A 20,093-nucleotide genomic window follows, 5' to 3' on the forward strand; every position below is an offset into this window, starting at 1 on the left:
AGATTTAAGGGACTAGATCTGATAGATAGAGTGCCTGATGAACTATGGAATGAGGTTCATGACATTGTACAGGAGACAGGGATCAAGACCATCCCCATGGTAAAAAAAAAAAAAAAAAATCAATGTATCATAGAGGTGACTATTCTCCCAAAATTCATTTATTTACTTAAGCAATTCCAATGGAAATATGATAGGGTTTTAAAATGGGACTTCAAAAACTGTTACTATAATTAAGCTCTAATAATCAGGATTTAGGTAATACTAGTTAAAATAGTGTGGCATTTAATTACTTAACATATTCTTATTGGTCTTCCTTGGTGTCTCAGATGGTAAAGAATCTGCCTGCAATGCAAGAGACCCAGGTTCCATCCCTAGGTCACGAAGACTCCCCGGAGAAGGGAATGGCTACCCACTCCAGCATTCTTGCCTGGAGAAGTCCATGGACAGAGGAATCTTGTGAGCTATAGTCCATGGGGTTGCAAAGAGTTGGACACAACTTAGGGACTAACACTTTCACACTTTCACTTTCAGAGCTTACCACGTGCCAGGAGCTGTTCTAGGTACTTAAGCCGGATCAGAAATAAAACAGAAACTTTAAACATCATGGAGTTTATTCTTAGCTAGAGCAACAGACTATAAATTATAGGTATTATAAATACATGAATTATACTCTATATTAGAATACATTAATGGCACTTGAACAAAGGCTTGATGCAAGAGAGGGAAATAGCTACACAGATATCTGGGGGAAGGGCATTCTAGACAGAGGGGAGATCAAGTCATAAGTCAACAGGAAAATGGTACTGGTGATCCTATTTGTAGGGCAAGAATAGAGACGCACACATAAAGAACAGATCTGTGGACACAGTGGAGGAAGGAGAGGATGGGACGAATTGAGAGAGTAGCACTGAAACATACATTATCATATGTAAATGTCCATTGGAAGGACTGATGCTGAAGCTGAAACTCCAATACTTTGACCACCTGATGCGAAGAGCTGACTCATTTGAAAAGACCCTCATGCTGGGAATGATTGAAGGCAGGAGGAGAAGGGGATGACAAGGATGAGAGGGCTGGATGGCATCACCGACTCGATGGACATGAGTTTGGGTAAACTCCGGGAGTTGGTGATGGACAGGGAGGCCTGGCATGCTACAGTTCATGGGGTCACAAAGAATCAGATACGACTGAGTGACTGAACTGAACTGAACTGAAAATAGATAGCCAGTGGGAAATTGCTGTATAACAGAGGAAGCTCAACCTAGAGGGGTAGGATGTGGTGGGGGGATGGGAAGGAGGCTCAGGAGAGAAGACATATGTATACTTAAGGCTGATTCACAATGTGGTATGGCAGATATCAACTGCCATAAAGAAGTCAACAGGAGGCCAGTGTAGCTGGGGTGAGGGAAGAGATGAAGTCAGAAGATAAGGGAAGTCACATCATGAAGTGGGCATGCTTCGTTGCTCAGTCCATTTCTATTCTTTGCCATCCCATGGAGTGTAGCTTGCCAGGCTCCTCTGTCCATGGAATTCTCCAGGCAAGAATACTGGGGTGGGTTGCCATTTCCTACCCCAGGGATCTCCCCAAACCAGGGATTGAACCCACATCTCCCGCAGCTCCTGTTACCACCGCACCACCTGGGAATCCCCATAAATCATGTAGAGTCTTGTGGTAAATAGGAAATATTTGCAGAGTTTTAAGCATATGACTGACATGTTCAGATTTAGGTTTTAAAAATCACTGATTCATGCTATGTTAAAAAATAGACAGTAAGAGCCCATGAGAGAAGCAGAGAGCCTTGGAAGGAGTCTGACTACAATAATCCAGGTGAGAGATGATAGTGGTTTAGAGCCGAGTGCTAACTGGAGGTGGTGAGAAGTGGCAGATTTTAGACATATTTTGAAAGTAGAACAAACAGAATTTCTTTACAGTTTGATGTGCAGTATGAGATATAGGTGGCTCAGCTGGTAAAGAATCCGCCTGCAACATGGGAGACCTGGGTTCGATCCCTGGGTTGGGAAGATCCCCTGGAGAAGGGAACGGCTACCCACTCCAGCATTCTGGCCTGGAGAATTCCACGGAAGTCCATGGAGTCACAAAGAGTCAGATACGACTGGGTGATTTTCACTTTCATGAGACATAGGGAAGACCTGAGAATAATTCCAAATTCTTTTGATTGAGCAACTGGAAAGCTGAGATTTGCACTATCTGAGATAGAGCAGATGCAGGGAATTTTGGAGGGGAATTTCAAAAGATAAGTTTTTTGACATTTTAAGGTTCAGTGTCTTTTAGATATATTAGTGGAGATAGATGTTCAATAGGCAGGTGAATATATATGCTTGGTTGTAGGGTCTGAACTAGAAGTAAAGATTTATAAGTTATTCACACACAGATAGCATTTATGATCAAAATCACTGAGAGAAAAGATGGAGGACTAAACCCTGAATTATCCCAACATTAAGAATTCAAGAAGAAAACAGGAAGTAACTCTATTTAAATAATCTATTAAAAAACACTGAACTACTATGCTGTACATCTGAAACTAATATTAGTATAATATTTGCATCAACTATACTTCAATAAATAAATAAATATCAGAGCAAGTTCTGACCATGAGAATGTAATCTTTCTGAATCTGAAGAAATCTTGGCAAGTATATAGGAGTTTCCACTTTATGGGAATAGGAGTTTAAAGCAAATTTAATGTAACTCTCAGTATAAAATACTCTGATTGAACATGAATATCTAGATGCTTTAAAAAAATCAAGAAGAATATGATCCAGGAAAAAAGACTGAGAAAGAATAACTGGTGGGGTAACAGAAAAACAGAGTATACTTTCCTATACTGCAAATGAAAAATAAAAATGAATTTAGAAGGAATGAGTAAATTAAAAAGCTCCACATGCATGCATGTACGCTCACTTGCTCAGTCATGTCCGACTCTTTGTGACTCCATGGACTGTAGCCCACCAGGGTGCTCTGTCCATGGGATAGTCCAGGTAAGAATGCAGGAGTAGGTTGCCATTTCCTCCTCCAGGGGATCTACCCAAGGATCAAACCCTCATCTCCTAAGTCTCCTGCATCAACAGGTGTATTTTTTACCACTCAGCTACCTAGGAAGCCCTGAAACAACTATGACGTTAACTCAAAAAGGGCTGAGCATTGTTCACTTTATTTAGCAATATAAAATCAGAGATGATGGTAACAGGAGATGTTCCTGTGCAGTGATGGAGCAAAGACCTTCCTGGGGTAGGTTCATAAAGAAAGCAATTGTGGACAGTGAGTAGACCACTATTTTGAAGAACTTTGCTACACAGGGGAGTAAAAAATTAAGCAATAGCTGATTGTATAAGTAGGACCAAAAAAGAATTTAAGCTGAAGAACTTAGTGCGTTACAATAGGATATATGAAGAAAAAAAAATTGAAGACAAAGGAAAGCACAGTAAGAATTGCTGGAGAAGGACATGTGACTAAGGGGACTTTGCTGATGGCTCAACAATAAAGAATCCACTTGCAGAGGAGGAGACACAAGAGAGGTGGGTTCAATCCCTTGTGGAAAGGAGCCGTTGGAGGAGAAAATGGCAACCCACTCCAGTACTCTTGTCTAAAAAATCCCGTGGACAGGGGAGCCTGTCACATTGCAGGCCAAAGGGTCGCAAAGAGTTGGACACAGCTGAACATGAGCACGCACACCTGACCAGATGACTGGGAAACATTGACATGGTGTAACAAAGTTTCCTTTGTCTGAGGTCTTTTTTAAAAAGTTCTTAAAGGCTTATGCTTCTGTCTAAAAAGCTCTTTCATGCTTCTAGGTACCTGACCAGATTTCAGACTTCATAAATAGTCATATATTTCAAAATTCATTAAATCATGTAGTTTTCAGTGATACCTTTTCACTCATGTTCACTTTTAATATTTATATACTTGTTACACTATTTATCTTGGCTCCTCCTTCTCACAAGCTATGTGACTTTAGAGCCAATAATCCTTGGTCTATAAATCTTACAGGGTTATTACAGAGATCAAGTAAAACAACTAAATAAAAGCACTTTTGGAAACTGTAAAGGGCTTTACAGAAGTTATTTATCTTGTTCTCATTGGCATGTAGCCCTTTTGTTAATGAGGTTTACAGACAGCTTTGAAGAACAGTCTGCCTATCTTTATAAGTCCAGAGCCACCATTAGGGAATATTTTTCAGAATACTTGTCTTGGCATGTGCAATTCTCCTGAGGATTAATAAGATTTTTGGTCACACAAATTTAGGAAACACTGAATAATATTAACATGTAGTACTGGGGAATTTGAATAAATACTACAGTAAAGATAACAGTTCAAAATTGTATAGCATAATATATCTTAATATTCTTATCCCCAAGAAATCTTTTTTTGGGGAAATGGGTTCTATAAAACACCCATTAAATTTCTGGAGACTATTGCTTTATGAGAAATATTAAGATGGATAAACCCTACCAAAATGAAAAATAAAATTAGGTCAATTGCAGAACATCTGAATGATAGACTTAAAAATTCTCCTGAATTGGCTTAAAGATCAGACAAAACAATGCCGAGGGAAGGAAAAGTACTTGTTCTTTATATCCCTATATGAAAGCAGAGTCCTTGGCGCAAAATAGACACTCAAATTATACCAATAGGACAGAGGTAGATGAACAAATTTTCTGTCAAACTCTTGTGAATCAGTCAGCCTTTTAAAGTCTGAAATTATCCTGCTTCAGCAAAGATGTGTTTATCCTGCTTCCCCTGGATTTGGGCTAATGATACAAATGATACTAAATCTGTTATTAAAGATAGAGGAGTCCATTTCACTTCCCATCTATTAAAAGTATAGTGAAATATAAAAACCCAGTCACTGGATTCAAAGGATTTGTTTTGAACTTTTTAAGTTCTCATACAACATTAGAGGTCTTCCCTCATAGCTCAGTTGGTCAAGAATCCACCTGTGATGGAGGAGACCCTGGTTGGATTCCTGGGTCAGGAAGATCCAGGAGAAGGGATAGGCTCCCCACTCCAGTATTCTTGGGCTTCCCTAGTGGCTCAGCTGGTAAAGAATCCACCTGCAATGCGGGAGACCTGGATTCAATCCCTGGGTTGGGAAGATCCCCTGGAGAAGGGAAAGGCTACCCACTCCAGTATTCTGGCCTGAAGAATCCCATGGACTATGCTTCCCTTGTAGCTCAGTCAGTAAACAATCTGCCTGCAGGGCAGCAGACCTGGGTTGGATCCCTGGGTTGGGAAGATCCTCTGTAGAAGGAAGTGGCAACCCACTCCAGTATCCTTGCCTTGAAAACCTCATGGACGCAGGAGCCTGGTGGGCTGCAGTCCATGGGATCGCAAAGAGTCCGCACGATTGAGCTACTAACACTTACTTACTTATGCAGTCCCTAGAGTCTCAAAGAGTTGGACACAACTGAGTGATTTTCACTCACAACATTAGAAGATTTTTGCTTCTTATTTTTGCCATTGTTTATAAAAGATGGCTTTTGGTTATAATCTTCCTCTCCAACTCAGCTCCTATAAAGTTGATACGGGATAACTTCCTGTGCATATGGATGAACCACGAAACAGCCTAACCTTGCCTCTTCTGTGCCCTTTTCTAGCCAATCATAGACTTCTAGGCCACTCAAGCCTTATATATGTAAGCCGTACTTGGACCCTCTATTTCCTGGGAGGTGCACCAATCCCAAAATGGCAAATTCATAAATCTCATCCTTTTGTTTGGCTCCAATGCTTAAAAATTCAATTGATGGATAAAAGGGAACTGTATACTTTATTATAATGTTATTATGAGGAATTACATCACTGCATAGGGGATCAACACACAGAAGAAACTATTCTGTTAGGGCTGCACCTTTTCTGGCTCAATCATGTCTGACTCTTTGTGACCCCATGGACTGTAGTCCACCAGGCTCCTCTGTCCATGGGATTTCCCAGCAAGAATACTGGAGTGGGTTGCCATTTCCTCCTCCAGGGAATCTTTCCTACCTAGGGATCAAATCCAGGTCTGGAGTCTCCTGCATCGGCAGCTGAATTCTTTACCACCGAGCCACCTGGGAAGCCTGATTAAGAGGTAAAACAAAAATCCCAAGGATAATTACCTTTGAAACAGAGAAGAAACTTAACAATGAATAAAATAAGCCATAATTAAGAAAGAACTGAATTTTTTGATGAACAGTTACTGAAAGTAGTTGACATGGGATGAGGAAAGCATATAAAAATTGGCAAAACACAATTAATTACTGGAGATATCCCTATGGATGAGGGATTTCGGCTGTAACATAGTAGTGATCTTTAAAAGAATGGCATTTGTGTTAATGGTCTTTTATAGTATTTTTAAAATAGATATGTAGTATATTCATAAGCCAAACATTTAAATGTATAGCTAATAGGTTTGTGTGAGACTATGTAGAATCTGCGTATTACAGTATTTTATAATCCAGTGCCATGGTATGAGGAAATAAAGCCCTTTTGTCACCAGTGAGGAGCATATTGCTCACAAAGCTATATTAACTTTTTCTAAGTGCCCATTTTTGTTATTGGTGGTTCAGTCTGAAACAGTCTTGCATCACTAAAAATCCACAAAACCCTTAATTTTGGTAAAGGCACATTCCATATTTCATCTTTTATAAAACTTCAGTGTCTTTTATGCACAGAATGCAACCATTAGACACTTAATTGCTATATTTTTTGATCTGAGTATTATTCTTGCCACCGATCCTTCATTTTGTTTTACATGTGTTTGGCCAAAGTTCTTCTGCCTTCCTGGCAGGAATTAAAAAACTGAAAAAATTGCCAACAAAAATCTGTTTCTGATTTTATATTGACTCAGCGTGCACATTTACATTGACTGTTACCCAATTATTTTGTTGCATTGTATTAAAGAACAGTCACGAATTAATGTCAAATTCTAAGAGGAATGAATAATGAGAGCAGTGCTGTTGGAAAGGGAAGCACCGGCTTGGTTCACTAAGAGTACCTAAGTGCAAAGTGGGGTGACAAGCAGAGAAGCTTGAAAGGTGAGAAGAGGTCAGCCAGTTGGGAAAGGATCTCCTATGACGTGCCAAGGATGCGTTGTGTGATCACTTGAAAGATCGGCCACCCACTTCACCCTGAGCTCTGAGAAGAACCACAGTAATCTCTTAGTCACTAATGAACAACAAACATCAAAATGTATTGTGTCAAGTGTAACTACTGGTTTGTGAGACTTCAGTTTCATACACACACACACACACACACACAGAGAGATATATATATACACATACATACATACATACATACATACATACGAACATAAAAGTGCGTAGTAAAATGTTGCAACTGAATTACACTTTTTACAGTGGGGAGCAGACAGGTGGGTTCTTAGTGTTTGTGGATCCCAAGGCAAAAGAACAAAGAGGCTTACATGCCATAAATCCAAATATGACAGTCAAATAAAAAAATCATCCTACTATCTTCCTTGAAATACCTTTCACACTGACTTTTAGGCTAGATTTAATGAATAATTCTAATGAAGTTCCACAGCAGAGCTTAGTTACCCAGATATGCCCTAGACTGTAGCCTGCTTCTCTTCCCAGCCTCAGCTCCTTCCAGAATCCTGGTCTGCTTTATCTGCATAAACAGTGCTTCTAAAAATACATGTCCCTTAGCTTCTTCTGAGGTCCACTGGAGTGTGGGCAGAGACAGACGTTGTTCCTAAGAAGAAACTCACAAAGGCTCTGGAGGGTAAGGTCTGTTTGATCTGAAAGTTTGGGCTGCTAGGAACTTGGCAGGTTGTCAAGAAGAGGTGCTGCTGTGACTCACACCTCTGCAACTTCTCCCTGTGCCCATCCTCAGAGAGGGGCACGAGGGGCCAGAGAAAGACCCCACTCAACTGTGGACCCCTCTTGCCTAGGTTTAAAAACCATATTCATAGCAATCAACATTTGTAAATGCCACTGTCTTCAAGCACCTGTTCAGAGTAAAAAGGAATATAACTGGGAGATTTGGGGGAAGAAAAAATTGAAGATATTTTTTAAAAGCATACTCTTAAATAGACTAAAATAATTCTAGAAAAAAAGGACATATGTATAATTATGAAAGACTAAAAGTTCAGAAAAAAATAATATTGGATTAGAATGACTTTCCAGAAACCAATATAACACCTAGAGAAAGCATCCTGGCATGAAGGAACATAAGAGCACAGAGGAGGTGAGAAGACCAAAGTTCTGGTCCTACTCTGGACAAATAAGTCACTCAACCTAAGCAGACCTCAATTTCATTGGCTATAAAATTAAGAAAAGGGAAAAAAATCTCTCACAGGTTCAGAAGTCTGATATGAGAAAAAATGATAAATGGATATAAAGATGTAGTACAAATGATTTGTTAAAAAATATCTAATCAAGATGCTTCCACATTTAAAATCCTTCCCATTTCTCTGAAAATAAAACTGGACTTCTTATTACAGCCAACAAGACTGATCGTTAATGGTCTGGCACACACCCTGCCCCTGTGTGCCGTGTTCCCTGCTTCTCCCTCTCCTGACAACTAGGCTCCTTTTTTCCCAAGAATATGCCCAAGAAGTTCTTTCCCACTGTTGGAGCATGTGCACTTAGCGTTGCCTTCGTTTCAAGAACTCTTGACGCTTTTCCACGGACTCCCTGTGCTCTTTCAGGTTCCAGTTCAAACACCACCCCTTGAGAAACCATTCAGTGCCCTGCCTACTTAGCAACCTTCACATCGACCTTGCACCTGCCCCGTGATCACATTCATTTCCCTTTATGTGTACGTACTTATTTTACTTACCTCTGCCCTATTCATTAGCATTCCAACCACCCAGAACAGAACCTATTTCTGAGCACTTCAGTAAGTTCACCACTAAAAATTTACTGAAAAATCAATGACCATGAGAACCCGGTATTAATAAATATAATGACCGTAGTGCTTATCCATTGCTTGTTTTCCTAACAACAAAGTTACAAGCAAGACATGACTGCTGCTGCTGCTGCTGCTAAGTCACTTCAGTCGTGTCTGACTCTGTGTGACCTCATAGACGGCAGCCCACCAGGCTCCCCCGTCCCTGGGATTCTCCAGGGAAGAACACTGGAGTCGGCTGCCATTTCCTTCTCCAATGCATGAAAGTGAGAAGTGAAAGTAAAGTCGATGAGTCGTGTCTGACTTTTAGTGACCCCATGGACTGCAGCCTACCAGGCTCCTCCATCCATGGGATTTTCCAGGCAAGAGTACTGGAGTGGGGTGCCATTGCCTTCTCCGAAGGCATGACTAGTTACTTGTAACTGATGCTCAGGGAGGTTGTAGCATTAAGGACACCCAGCTACTATTTAAATGGCACAGACGGGATTTGAATCTGGGTTTACTGACTTCAACCAAATTACTATTCCATGCTGCCTCACTGACACCTCCTATCACAACTGATGCATCTCTCCTTTAAAATCTATTATCATTTTTGACATCACTTTATTCATCACGTTTTGCAATATTAATTTGGGCAGATTATTTTCACTCCTGCAAAATTTAGTGACTATGTCCTCTGAATCTCAATCACTGTCTAATATTCTACTTAGCAAACATTTTCAGCTGAAAAAAATAATTGCAAGTAGAGTTATAAGTCAGGAGCATTATTACCTCTTTTACCAGAGCAGTGTGTTTACTAAGTTTTTTCCACACATTAACTCCCCTGTAGAAAGCAACAGGAAGAAACTTATTGGTCCTAGTCTGAACTTTTAATGAGGCAAAATTTAGTGTTCTGAAAAATTGTTATTATCCTGTGGATATTTATGTTCTTCTAGAACAACCAATTAAATGTGTGGCATAAAGAAACAGACTTGTTTCAGTTAAACTTAATTTTTTCTTTTCATTTTTCTTTTTTACATGTTGATAATAATTACACAACTTTTCTATGAGTAATAGGCCTGTTTCAGAGTGTGCTTTGTAAGACTATTTTTATCAACTATTTTGTCAACAGAGTGTTCAAGCCACTGACGTAAAACATCTCCTCTTGGCTAATAACCCACTCTGACCATGTAATTTAAATAACTTTACTGCCCTAAACAAAGAGTAATCCTTGTGACTAGGATTTACCAGCCACTTTCTGACAGTTCCACAGCACCTAGTAATAGTTTTGTGTTTTCCTTCCCAACAACCACTTTGCAATTTATACACGAATACTCCAGTCATCCTACACTGATAACCTTCATTATACAGACACTCCCCCAAATAATCTCTTTTCCTTTGCTTTAACATACTTTCTAAATACTCCTTATAGAAAAATTAAGTGTAAGGAATTAAATTACAACCTTATAACACTTGTTATTCAATGGTATTAACACACTTTAAATAATCCTGTTAGAAGGGATACTTTTGAAAAGATTTATAATGTTCATCTATATAATTTAAGTGTTTATATAAGGATGATAAAATAATACTTATTTTAGGATTATGTTTCAGGATAGGTACATGATATTTGGAAATACCCTAGTATATCACTATTCTGAGCATTTGGCAATCACTCTTCCTACAATTCAGGGAAATTGAAAAACAGAATACTGTTAATTACAATATTTAAAAATCTTTAATCCATTTACATCCATTCTTTACACCCTTTTAAAAAGAGTGAGTTAGCAATGGCACAGAGTTTCTCTTCTGCACTGGCTGAAAAGCCTTCACCCAGAACTAGAAGGCAAAGATCGTTAAAAACAAGTTCTTGGGGTTTTAAAATACTCAGAATCCTCCACATATACACCACTATCTTTTGAGTCCAACAGAGACAAACATCATTTATTTGTAGGTTCTCATTCTAATTCTGTAATTAGGTAATTAATCTGACATCAATTGTCTTACATTCTATAATGCCTGAATATTTAGGGTTTATATTTCAAAGAAATAAATTTGAAAACAAAATACATGTATGAGTACTGCTCACTCCCCAGAAGTATTAAAGAAATGCTTTAAGCACAAAATGGTTTGTTAGCAAATAGATACGGTCTTAAACTTTTTATACCTTTGAAAGCATATTTTTTTAATTTTACTTTGGATTAGCATAATGTGGCATCGTTATATTTTGAAGATTTCTAAGAAAAAGACTAAATGACCATAAAGTTCATTTTCACATTCAAAACAGTGTGATTATGTAATTCTCTGAGAAAAGATATATCACTGTATCACTGATGACATAATTAAACTGAAACAGTAATAGAAAAATGACATGCTAGTTTCCTAAACTGAATATTTCATGTAGATGCCTTATTCTTGAGAGCTTGGTGGTTTATTTACTGAGTTAATGTCAGTTAAGTTATCTAAAGAAAAGAGAAATAAATTTTACTCAAATTTGAAATATAGTTCATGAAATCTGGCTGTCAGATTGTAGCTTATTTTTAATACCTAGCTTAAGATTTCTATAAAATACATGGATAAAGGCTAAAATACTAAGGCCTTTAATGAAGAGTTGTTTGCGTCTCAGCCATCAGAATTGATGGCGTTCCTGGGAAACTAGTTTGATTTACTTGACTTCTTTTGCTTTAACACTTAAAGGAGGAAACATAAGAAGCCCCTTCACTTGTTTCAACTGGACAAATGAGGAAATGTGCAATTTATTTTATGGTAAGAAGTCTAGGGCTTCCCTGGTGGCTCAGCAGTAAAGAATCCACCTGCAATGTAGGAGATGCAGAGATGCAAGCTTGATCCCTGGGTTGGGAAGATCCCTTGGAAAAGGATATGACAAGTCACTCCAGTATTCTTGCCTGGAAAATACCATGGACAGGAGCCTGGCGGGCTACAGTCCGTGAAGTCTCAATGAGTTGGACACGACCTAGTGACTAAACAACAAAGGTCTAGGACTATTTGTATTGTGGTCCAGTCACTTACTTCTTAATCTCTATGTTTCAAAACCTCTTGATATTCACAATGATACCAGTTTAGATACCTGCTTCATGAGCTCTTGATGATTAAGGAGCTCAGCCATCCAAAGCTATAACTTGCAAACACCCAGGAGATGGTCCAAGCCTCACGCGCAGGATGTACAAATACCCATATTTAATATTCATGTGATTCCAGATCTACCAGCATCTGACCTTCTTTCTCTTGGGCTGGGAACAAGTGGTTCAGCACAGAAGAGTGCAGAAAGGTGCCAGAAGAGACTGTTGGTTTCCTCGACCTTGGTCTATGCCCCACCCACAAGGAAAATCAATTCCTTCTAAAAAAATAGCAAAAGTTGGATGACTTCAGATATCCTTTCATGTAATTTCTCATTAACAGAGGTACTGCTAGAGTACCTCTAGCATCAAACACATGGAAAATGAAAAGTCAAATAAGATATTATCAACATTTTTTGCAGTGATAGGCCACAGATAAGTCACCAGTTATACATAGAACCAGTTATAAATCAAACTTATTTTACTTTAAACAATCCTGTATATATATTACTAATATATATATATATATACACAGACATATTTATTCAATTATAGATCTGTTCAGTCAGATATATAATTAAATTCTTCTTAAGAGAATCAAGTTAATAACAAGTATATTTGATTTATATTTATGCACATAAATATATATATGTGCAAATCCACACACATAATATGTTTGAGAAAATCAGACTATGAGCAATTAATAAGGGAAATCATAAAGCACTTTTGACCAAGTCAAAACATAGTGTTTATTACAAGAATTACACAGATATTTCATATTCCTGTCAAACGGTATAGCAAGTACACATTTGCATGTAAGAGCATGTCATATGCGTGATACCTTTTCATGGACTTTCTGGCCAGGTTCCATCCCTTCAAGATGTTCAGATTCTGTGGACCCCTCACTTGATACCATTTTTCTTTGTATATGAACATTTTGTTCACGCAAGGCCACAATCTGCAAAATAAAACCATCGTGCCTTTAAAATCTAAAATACCAACATGAAGTATACAAAAATTGAGCTTACTTGAATGTGGTTAAGAACTAGTGAACACAAACAAATAACCATAAAATAACCGTTAAATTGTACTCATTATTTCATAAATATTTCTAAAATTTAGATTAGCATTTTAAAAAATATTTATATTTATGCATTGTAAAATTTACTTAAAATATTTTCTAGTTGGAAAATGTATCTATCAAGTTTGAAATGTTTCTAAAGTGGTAGGATCCATGAGTTTTTAACTCTGAAATTACTTCTTAGTTTATGAAATGCAATAAAATTTGTTTTAGTCTGAATCCTTAAAGTATAAAAAAAAATAAGACTGAATACTGAAGACCAATTATGAGCACATTCATCTTCCCTAAGAGACAGTACATCTGCAGCTTTAAAACAAGCAAATAAGTAAGCTGGACTTAATTTTGTACCACTACCATAAGCACTTAGAGTTAAATTGGCCTCACTGTCATTATTTTAACAGTCATTATCTTAGTAGATCTTGTCCAAATATAGTTAATTTACAAAAAGAATTCTCAGAAGGCAATTAATTCTTGTAAAACCTTAGCTCAGTTTGATACACATGATACTTTGAACTAAGAAACAGATTCTCAGATAGTTGCAGTTTAAGTGATCTTAATGTATAGAGTGGAAGATCATGTTCTAGCATTTTAAAATGGTGATTTAAAATATATTTGCTATTTATGCATATTATTTCAAAAGTACTTTACATTATATCAATACCACAAATTAGTCATTTCTTAGCAAGTTTTATTATAATGTCAACTCAGATATTGAGTCAGTATTGGTTCTAGGGGAAATTAATGTCCATAGTATTCAGTACACGATAAATATGGAATCATATTAAACTTATATGTTGAAATTATAAGATGAACATGTCACATAGACAAATAATTATCCAATAAACAAAATACATCAAGAGACTGGTCATTTGTCCTACTGTCTGCCTCTGCTGCTTATATGCCAGCAGCGTATTCTTGAGAAAAAGTGATTGTGCATATGACCTCCAGCAGTTCAACACATTTCTTAAGGGCATATCAACATAATGAAGAACAACTCTGAAAAGGTGCATCTCTCTTGCAGTACTGTGATCACCAAATAATTGGTTCCCTAAAAATACCATTCTTGCCCACCTACAACCTATCCTCCACAAAGCAGCCAGAGTCATCTTCTAAATTTAAGCTATATTGTGTCTCTCTTTAGCTTTCCAAACAACCTCTCTATTTTTCCCTATTTAGCATAATTTTAAACTTCTTGACCTTCAGGATCCTTTTGACGACAATGGCTTCCTTTCAGTCCCTCAAATAGACTGGACTCTTTCTCACTCAGAACTGAGGGACTTGCTCATCTTCCCATCTGAAGCATTCTTCCCCAGCTCAGAGTACACCTGACACAATCATATTTCAAAACTCAGCAGAAAAACATGCTCCTCCAGGAAAGTGTACCTAACCATTATATGTTTTATAATATATCTGTGTTTATTTCAGTGTGCCTCTTACTCATTAAAATCTAATATTTTATTCCTTTATTAACTTACTCACTTTGCTTGTTTATTTAGCTAGCAGAAGTCCTAATGACATCTCATGGGAAAATAATTTTCAAAGGAATACCTTATTGAAAACAACATTTTCAAATGAAGCAGCACATCACATTAGTATGTGCAGGGATTCAATATAAATGTTGAATTAAAAAATGAATGGGTATGGAAAACCAAAGAATATAGATCTAACTTATTCAGAAATAACCATAGATAAAGATTTAGAGTGCTTGAGAATCTTCAGGGACATTCCTCTCATGTTGGCATAGAAATGAATTACATCAAAGGAAAAACAGGAGTGAAATAGTCTCTGAATATACCATTTTTATATTACATTCTTAACATCTTGTCTCTTGCAGAAAGCAGTAATACTATAGTACTATCAGTACATAATAAAACTTTATTATGAATTTTAAAAATTAAAGAATTGTATATTGAAATCTCACTAAGACAACATCCAGCACCAGTGTTAGTTGCTCAGTCATGTCCGACTCTTTGCAACTCCATGGACTATAGACCACCAAGTTCCTCTGTCCATGGAATTCTCCAAGAAAGAATACTGGAGTGGGTAGCATTCCCTTGTCCAGGGATCGAACTAGAGTCTCCTGCATTGCAGGCAGATTATTTATCATCTAAGCTACCAGGGAATCCCAGATAACATTCATGACTTAACAAATAATGTTAAGGCAAAGGTAACAACTAATTTAAAAATTCTTTGCATTTTCTTCCATTATTTAATTTACTCAGAAGTGAAGAGAGACCTTTTAAATAAATTTCTCACTTTACAGAATAACTTACATTTGTATAGTAATTCAGATAAATATCAAATATACCCTAGTGCCTAAAATAAAGCGGTCATCTGTAAAGATTTACTGAAATGACTCAGTGAAAGGATTAATTAATGACCTTAACTAAAAAAGTCAAAATGTCAAATTCATATAGAAAACTTACGCCAATATGGTTGTGCCACTATGTTAAAAATTGCAAACTTACAGTTTTTCATAACATATACCCATGATAATTCCAAGAAAGACAAACTTTTCAGCCATTAATGTGCAAACCCTGCTTTTTCTAAAATCATTCTCACAAATCAGATTTCTGAAACTGGAGAACTGATGCAAAATCCTCTATATTCTCTATCATTCTAATATGGTTATATTCTGTTCTATTTTTGCCCAACAACAAATTATCCTAAGTAGTTCTGAAAGCAAAGCTCCAGCCTCTGATTTAATTGTAGGTGTTAATAAGCTTGATTCTTCCTTTCACACTGGGGAAAGTGAGAGGTTCTCTTCTGTGAATACTGCTTTGGGGGTAGGGCTCGCTCTTCTGTGTGTGTTCAAAGGGGCAGAGAAGGTCACCTAGAAATCTGTAGCTGAAGGTAGCACAGGCCTCTTTAGGAAATTCTCCCGGCTGACTTCACAAACGAATGCAGAAGGTGGCTTGGGAAGTAGTTCACAAATAGCAAGTGGAATGAAAGCGACTGATTCTCTGGCTGTACTGACAGTGGATGCTCTTAAAGGGAGGGTGCAAGTGACTTGCCTGGAATACCAAAGAGGGACTGAATCCCTCATTGCTAAACTGCTAACCCTACTGCAAATAGGGTGGTGTGGTGGGCAAGAGGAGTCATTTCTGGGGAGTCTCTGTAGCTTGCTCAGTTGCTATGTAACTGCAAGAATGTACTGGGAACCCACCATGTTAAACTATTTTCATCTGCAAGTTAGGTCTTAAGACCCACATTTAGCAAGTGATTAAATTGAGACAGAGAACTTAATGAGAACTAAGGAATCAAATAAAAGTCCTTATCTTTAGGTTTTCTACTCTATCACATTGTCTTGCATGGCTTTGCATTTGGGCTCTGATAAGTCAGGGGAAGTTAACAGTGGGTGAGGGTGGGTAGGAAGCATTTCTTTTCCAAGTACTGTTGTCTGCCCACCCTGGGCTTCCCTGTACTTCATTGAAGTTATGGACCCCTCCCTGAAGAGAGGCACCTGTAGGCAGAACTCTGCATGCATTTTTACGCATATCAATCCACTGAAGGCCCATGACACTCTGGTCAAGAGTCTTTCCACAATCCTTTTAACTGATAAACCATGATTTGTCAAGTGTTTGTTGACATTTGTTTTTAAATGCCCGGAATTCATTCATATTTCTCTTGGTGAAGACATCTTACATTTTCACTGGGGAATTTTCCTTCTCAGCTCTCATCCTGGACTTCCCAGGTGGTGCTAGAGGTAAAGAACCTGCCTATTGATACAGGAGATGTAAGAGATGCTGGTTTGATGCCTGGGTTGAGAAGATCCCCTGAAGGAGGGCCTGGCAACCCACTCCAGTATTCTTGCCTGGAGAATACCATGGACAGAGGTGTCTGGTAGGCTACAGTTCATAGGGCCACAAAGAGTTGGACTTGACTGAAGCAACTTAGCATGCACTTTAATCCTACAGACACTAGGCAGCCAGAGCCCATGGAAGATGGGTGAGCACGTGGTCTAAGTCAGCAGCTTCCTTGAGAGAAGCTTCTTGCAGAACTATAGGGTAAGAGCCTCTTTCTAGTATGGAAAGTAGGCTAGTGGGATATAATCAGAGTACTGTTTACCATCAGTTCCTCCTCATAGAGAAGCAGGTAGAAATGATGGAGCCCTGATGAATGACTTCTACTGCTGGTTTTAGCCATTCTTATATCAATTCTATCCCTGACATCTCCATAAAATGAGCCCCAAATTTTGTCTTTGTGCTTAAATTTTGTATTGATTTTCTCTCAATTGCAACTAAAAGTGTCCTTGGAAATATAACAGGGAACATGGAAAGCAACACAACACACTCAATATCTACATGGGGATTTGGAAAAATGACTAAGAGTTTATGAGAGAGACAGTAGGAGACAACTTTTCAGTAGTCAGGAGAGCATGAGCTCTTTGTGTTCCGAGTACTGCAGGCTGTTTAATATTCTGGTGGGAAACATATCTGGAAGAAGATAAAAGAATGACAGGTGACTCAGGAAGCTAAAGTATTTCAACTAAAACTCAGGCATCTGTGTGATTGTTTCTCTTCAGCTTATTGGTTTGCCTTGACCCTTCTTTGGGTTTCTTGATAGCTTATTAAGCTTCTGACAGCCTGACTCTGCTTCTGGGCACTCCCAAACCCATTATATTTCCAAGGCAACTTTCCAAGTTTTTTTTTTTTTTTTCTTTTAACCTTTGCCTCTGTCAGGTTGCTTCTGGCCCTTATCAATCTCTGATAAGCTCTGATCTCACACAGTGGACCACGGCTGGTCTTGGTGGCCTGTCTTCCAGTCAGGAAAATTCCCCATTCCCCATTCCTTTATTCCTATCAGACTATTTCAAGGATCCTAGCATGCTTTACAACAGATTCTCTTCTATCTTCTTTCTTTGAAAAACAGTTTTCCTTGATGGTCTGGAGACATTCATGCACTTCACAAATATTTGTTGATATTTCACTGATGATGTATCAGGTGTTAGGGAAATTATTAGGGGGAAAAGGCAGAAACAGTTTTAATTCATTCTTGTTGGCTGAGAGAAACTGTAAACAAAAATAAGTGGAATACATTTTTAAATGGTGATAATTGTAAAGGGAAAATTAAAGCAAGTGAAGTGAAGTCGCTCAGTCATGTCTGACTCTTTGCAACCCCATGGATTGTAGCCCATCAGGCTCCTCGGTCCATGGGATTCTCCAGGCATGAATACTGGAGTGGGTTGCTGTTTCCTTCTCCAGGGGATCTTCCTGACCCAGGGATCAAACCCAGGTCTCCCGCATTGTAGGCAGACGCTTTACTGTCTGAGCTACCAGGGAAGCCCAATTAAAGCAAGGGAGGGATGCAATTAGGAACTAGGTGCTTTCTGAGTATAAATCTGAATGAGAGAAAGGAAGCAATGTGGATACCTGGGAGAAAACTTTTCAGGTAGAGGGTTCAGAAAATGAAAATCATTATTGAAAACAAAAGTCTGAGATTCATAAAAATGTTTTAGTGAGTTCTTCATATGATGTAAGATGTCTTCAAAAGATAGCTGAAAGTCGACATCTTGAAAACTGATTCCTTCAAAAGATCACTGAAAATTGATGTCTTGGAAACTTCAGGTGTCAAGAAGTGCACAGAAACATGTGATTCTTAAGAGAAAGGTGATTTGGAAGAAAATAATACAGTGTAGTTTGTATCTCTATATTCTCACATTTTGGGATTTCTCAAGTGTTGGAACTACATTAATTCATCCATTGAACAAATGTTCATTGATCATTGTTCTAAGCATGAGACACCACTGGGAGAAAAGTCCTTCCCTCAAGAAGCTTACATTCTAGCAAAGGAAAGGAACAGTAGGACAGCAGCAACAAACACAAACAATCTAATGAACTCTTAAAATGTGCCAAAATCTGGGCTTAACACATTATATAAATGTACTTCTTTACATCATCTTTTCATCTAGACTATCTTTTCTTTCCGAGTTCAAGATTTCTTGAAAGCAGACCCTCCCTAAGATGAATAATTGCACACAAGTTTATTTGGGAGGTGATTCCCAGAAGCATAGCATTCTTAAATATTCCTAAAAGGCCTAGGAGGAATCCTGGCCCATCTAGTTGTTACTGGTTTCTGACTCTATTTTTTTTTTTCATTTTTAATTTACTTTTAATTGGGGGAAAAGGTTGTCTGACTTTGTAAAAGTTTCTTAACCTTAAGGTCATGTTCCTCTGCTATAAAATGAGGGATAATAATACCTATGTTTTAGTGTGTTTGTAAAGTTCTTAGTCAAATATGATGTACATTAAGTGTTTATTATGTCAATATTCATAATGTAATAATGAGGATCACCTTTATCTTCTTATTCATACTTCATGTTCTAGCTGATGAAGGACTTGCAGTCACACATATTAGAATGCCACCTTGGCCGTATGCTTTTATATTCATTTGGAATGCTCACACATAGAGATCCTAAAACTCTTGTAAATTACTCAATGATAACAGTACTCATTCAGAGCATCTTTTCTTCTAATGGGGGATTCTGGGTGGGCTCCTGGATGGAGGCTCATCACCAGAAGGATCAAGTCATTATTACAAGCTTGGAACTTTTAGCTCCACCCACCATTCTCCAGACAGGGAACAGGGAAATGAATCAGTGATTAATTACTCATTCAATAAATGATTGATCATACCTATGTAATGGAGCTTTCATAAAATTCCCAAAAGTACATGGATTGGGGAACTTCCAGGTTGGTGCACATATCCACATACTGGAAAGTGATGCATCCCAACCCCACAGGGACAGAAGCTCCTGAACTCAGGACCCTCTCAGACCTTATTCATTATGTATCCTTCCATCTGGTTGTTAATCTGTATCCTTTATTACTATGTTGTTCAGTTGCTAAGTCGTGTCTGACTCTTTGCACCTCCATGGACTGCAGCACTCCAGGCTCTCCCATACTTGACTAACTCCCAGAGTTTGCTCAAATTCATGTCCACCGAATCAGTGATGCTATCTAACCATCTCATCCTCTGCTGCCCACTTCTCCTTTTACTTTCAATCTTTCCCAGAATTTAGGTCTTTTCCAATGAGCTGGTTCTTTGCATCAGGTGGCCATAAATGTAGGTAAATGTTTCCCTGAGTTCCA

General features: G+C 38.1%; 1 protein-coding gene across 3 annotated transcripts in view; it reads right to left on the reverse strand.

Moving 5' to 3' along the window:
• Window positions 1-20,093, reverse strand: part of PPFIA2 (protein tyrosine phosphatase, receptor type, f polypeptide (PTPRF), interacting protein (liprin), alpha 2) — a 507,538-nt gene that overhangs the window by 139,849 nt on the left and 347,596 nt on the right. For all 3 annotated transcript variants that reach the window (XM_010832020.1, XM_010832022.1, XM_010832021.1), the window contains one exon: window positions 12,763-12,879. In XM_010832020.1, the coding sequence (XP_010830322.1) occupies window positions 12,763-12,879 (117 nt within the window). The remainder of the gene's footprint in view (window positions 1-12,762; window positions 12,880-20,093) is intronic.

Source organism: Bison bison, unplaced genomic scaffold (genome assembly GCF_000754665.1).
Source record: "Bison bison bison isolate TAMUID 2011002044 unplaced genomic scaffold, Bison_UMD1.0 scf7180017864535, whole genome shotgun sequence".
In the NCBI taxonomy this organism is placed as follows: Eukaryota; Metazoa; Chordata; class Mammalia; order Artiodactyla; family Bovidae; genus Bison; species Bison bison.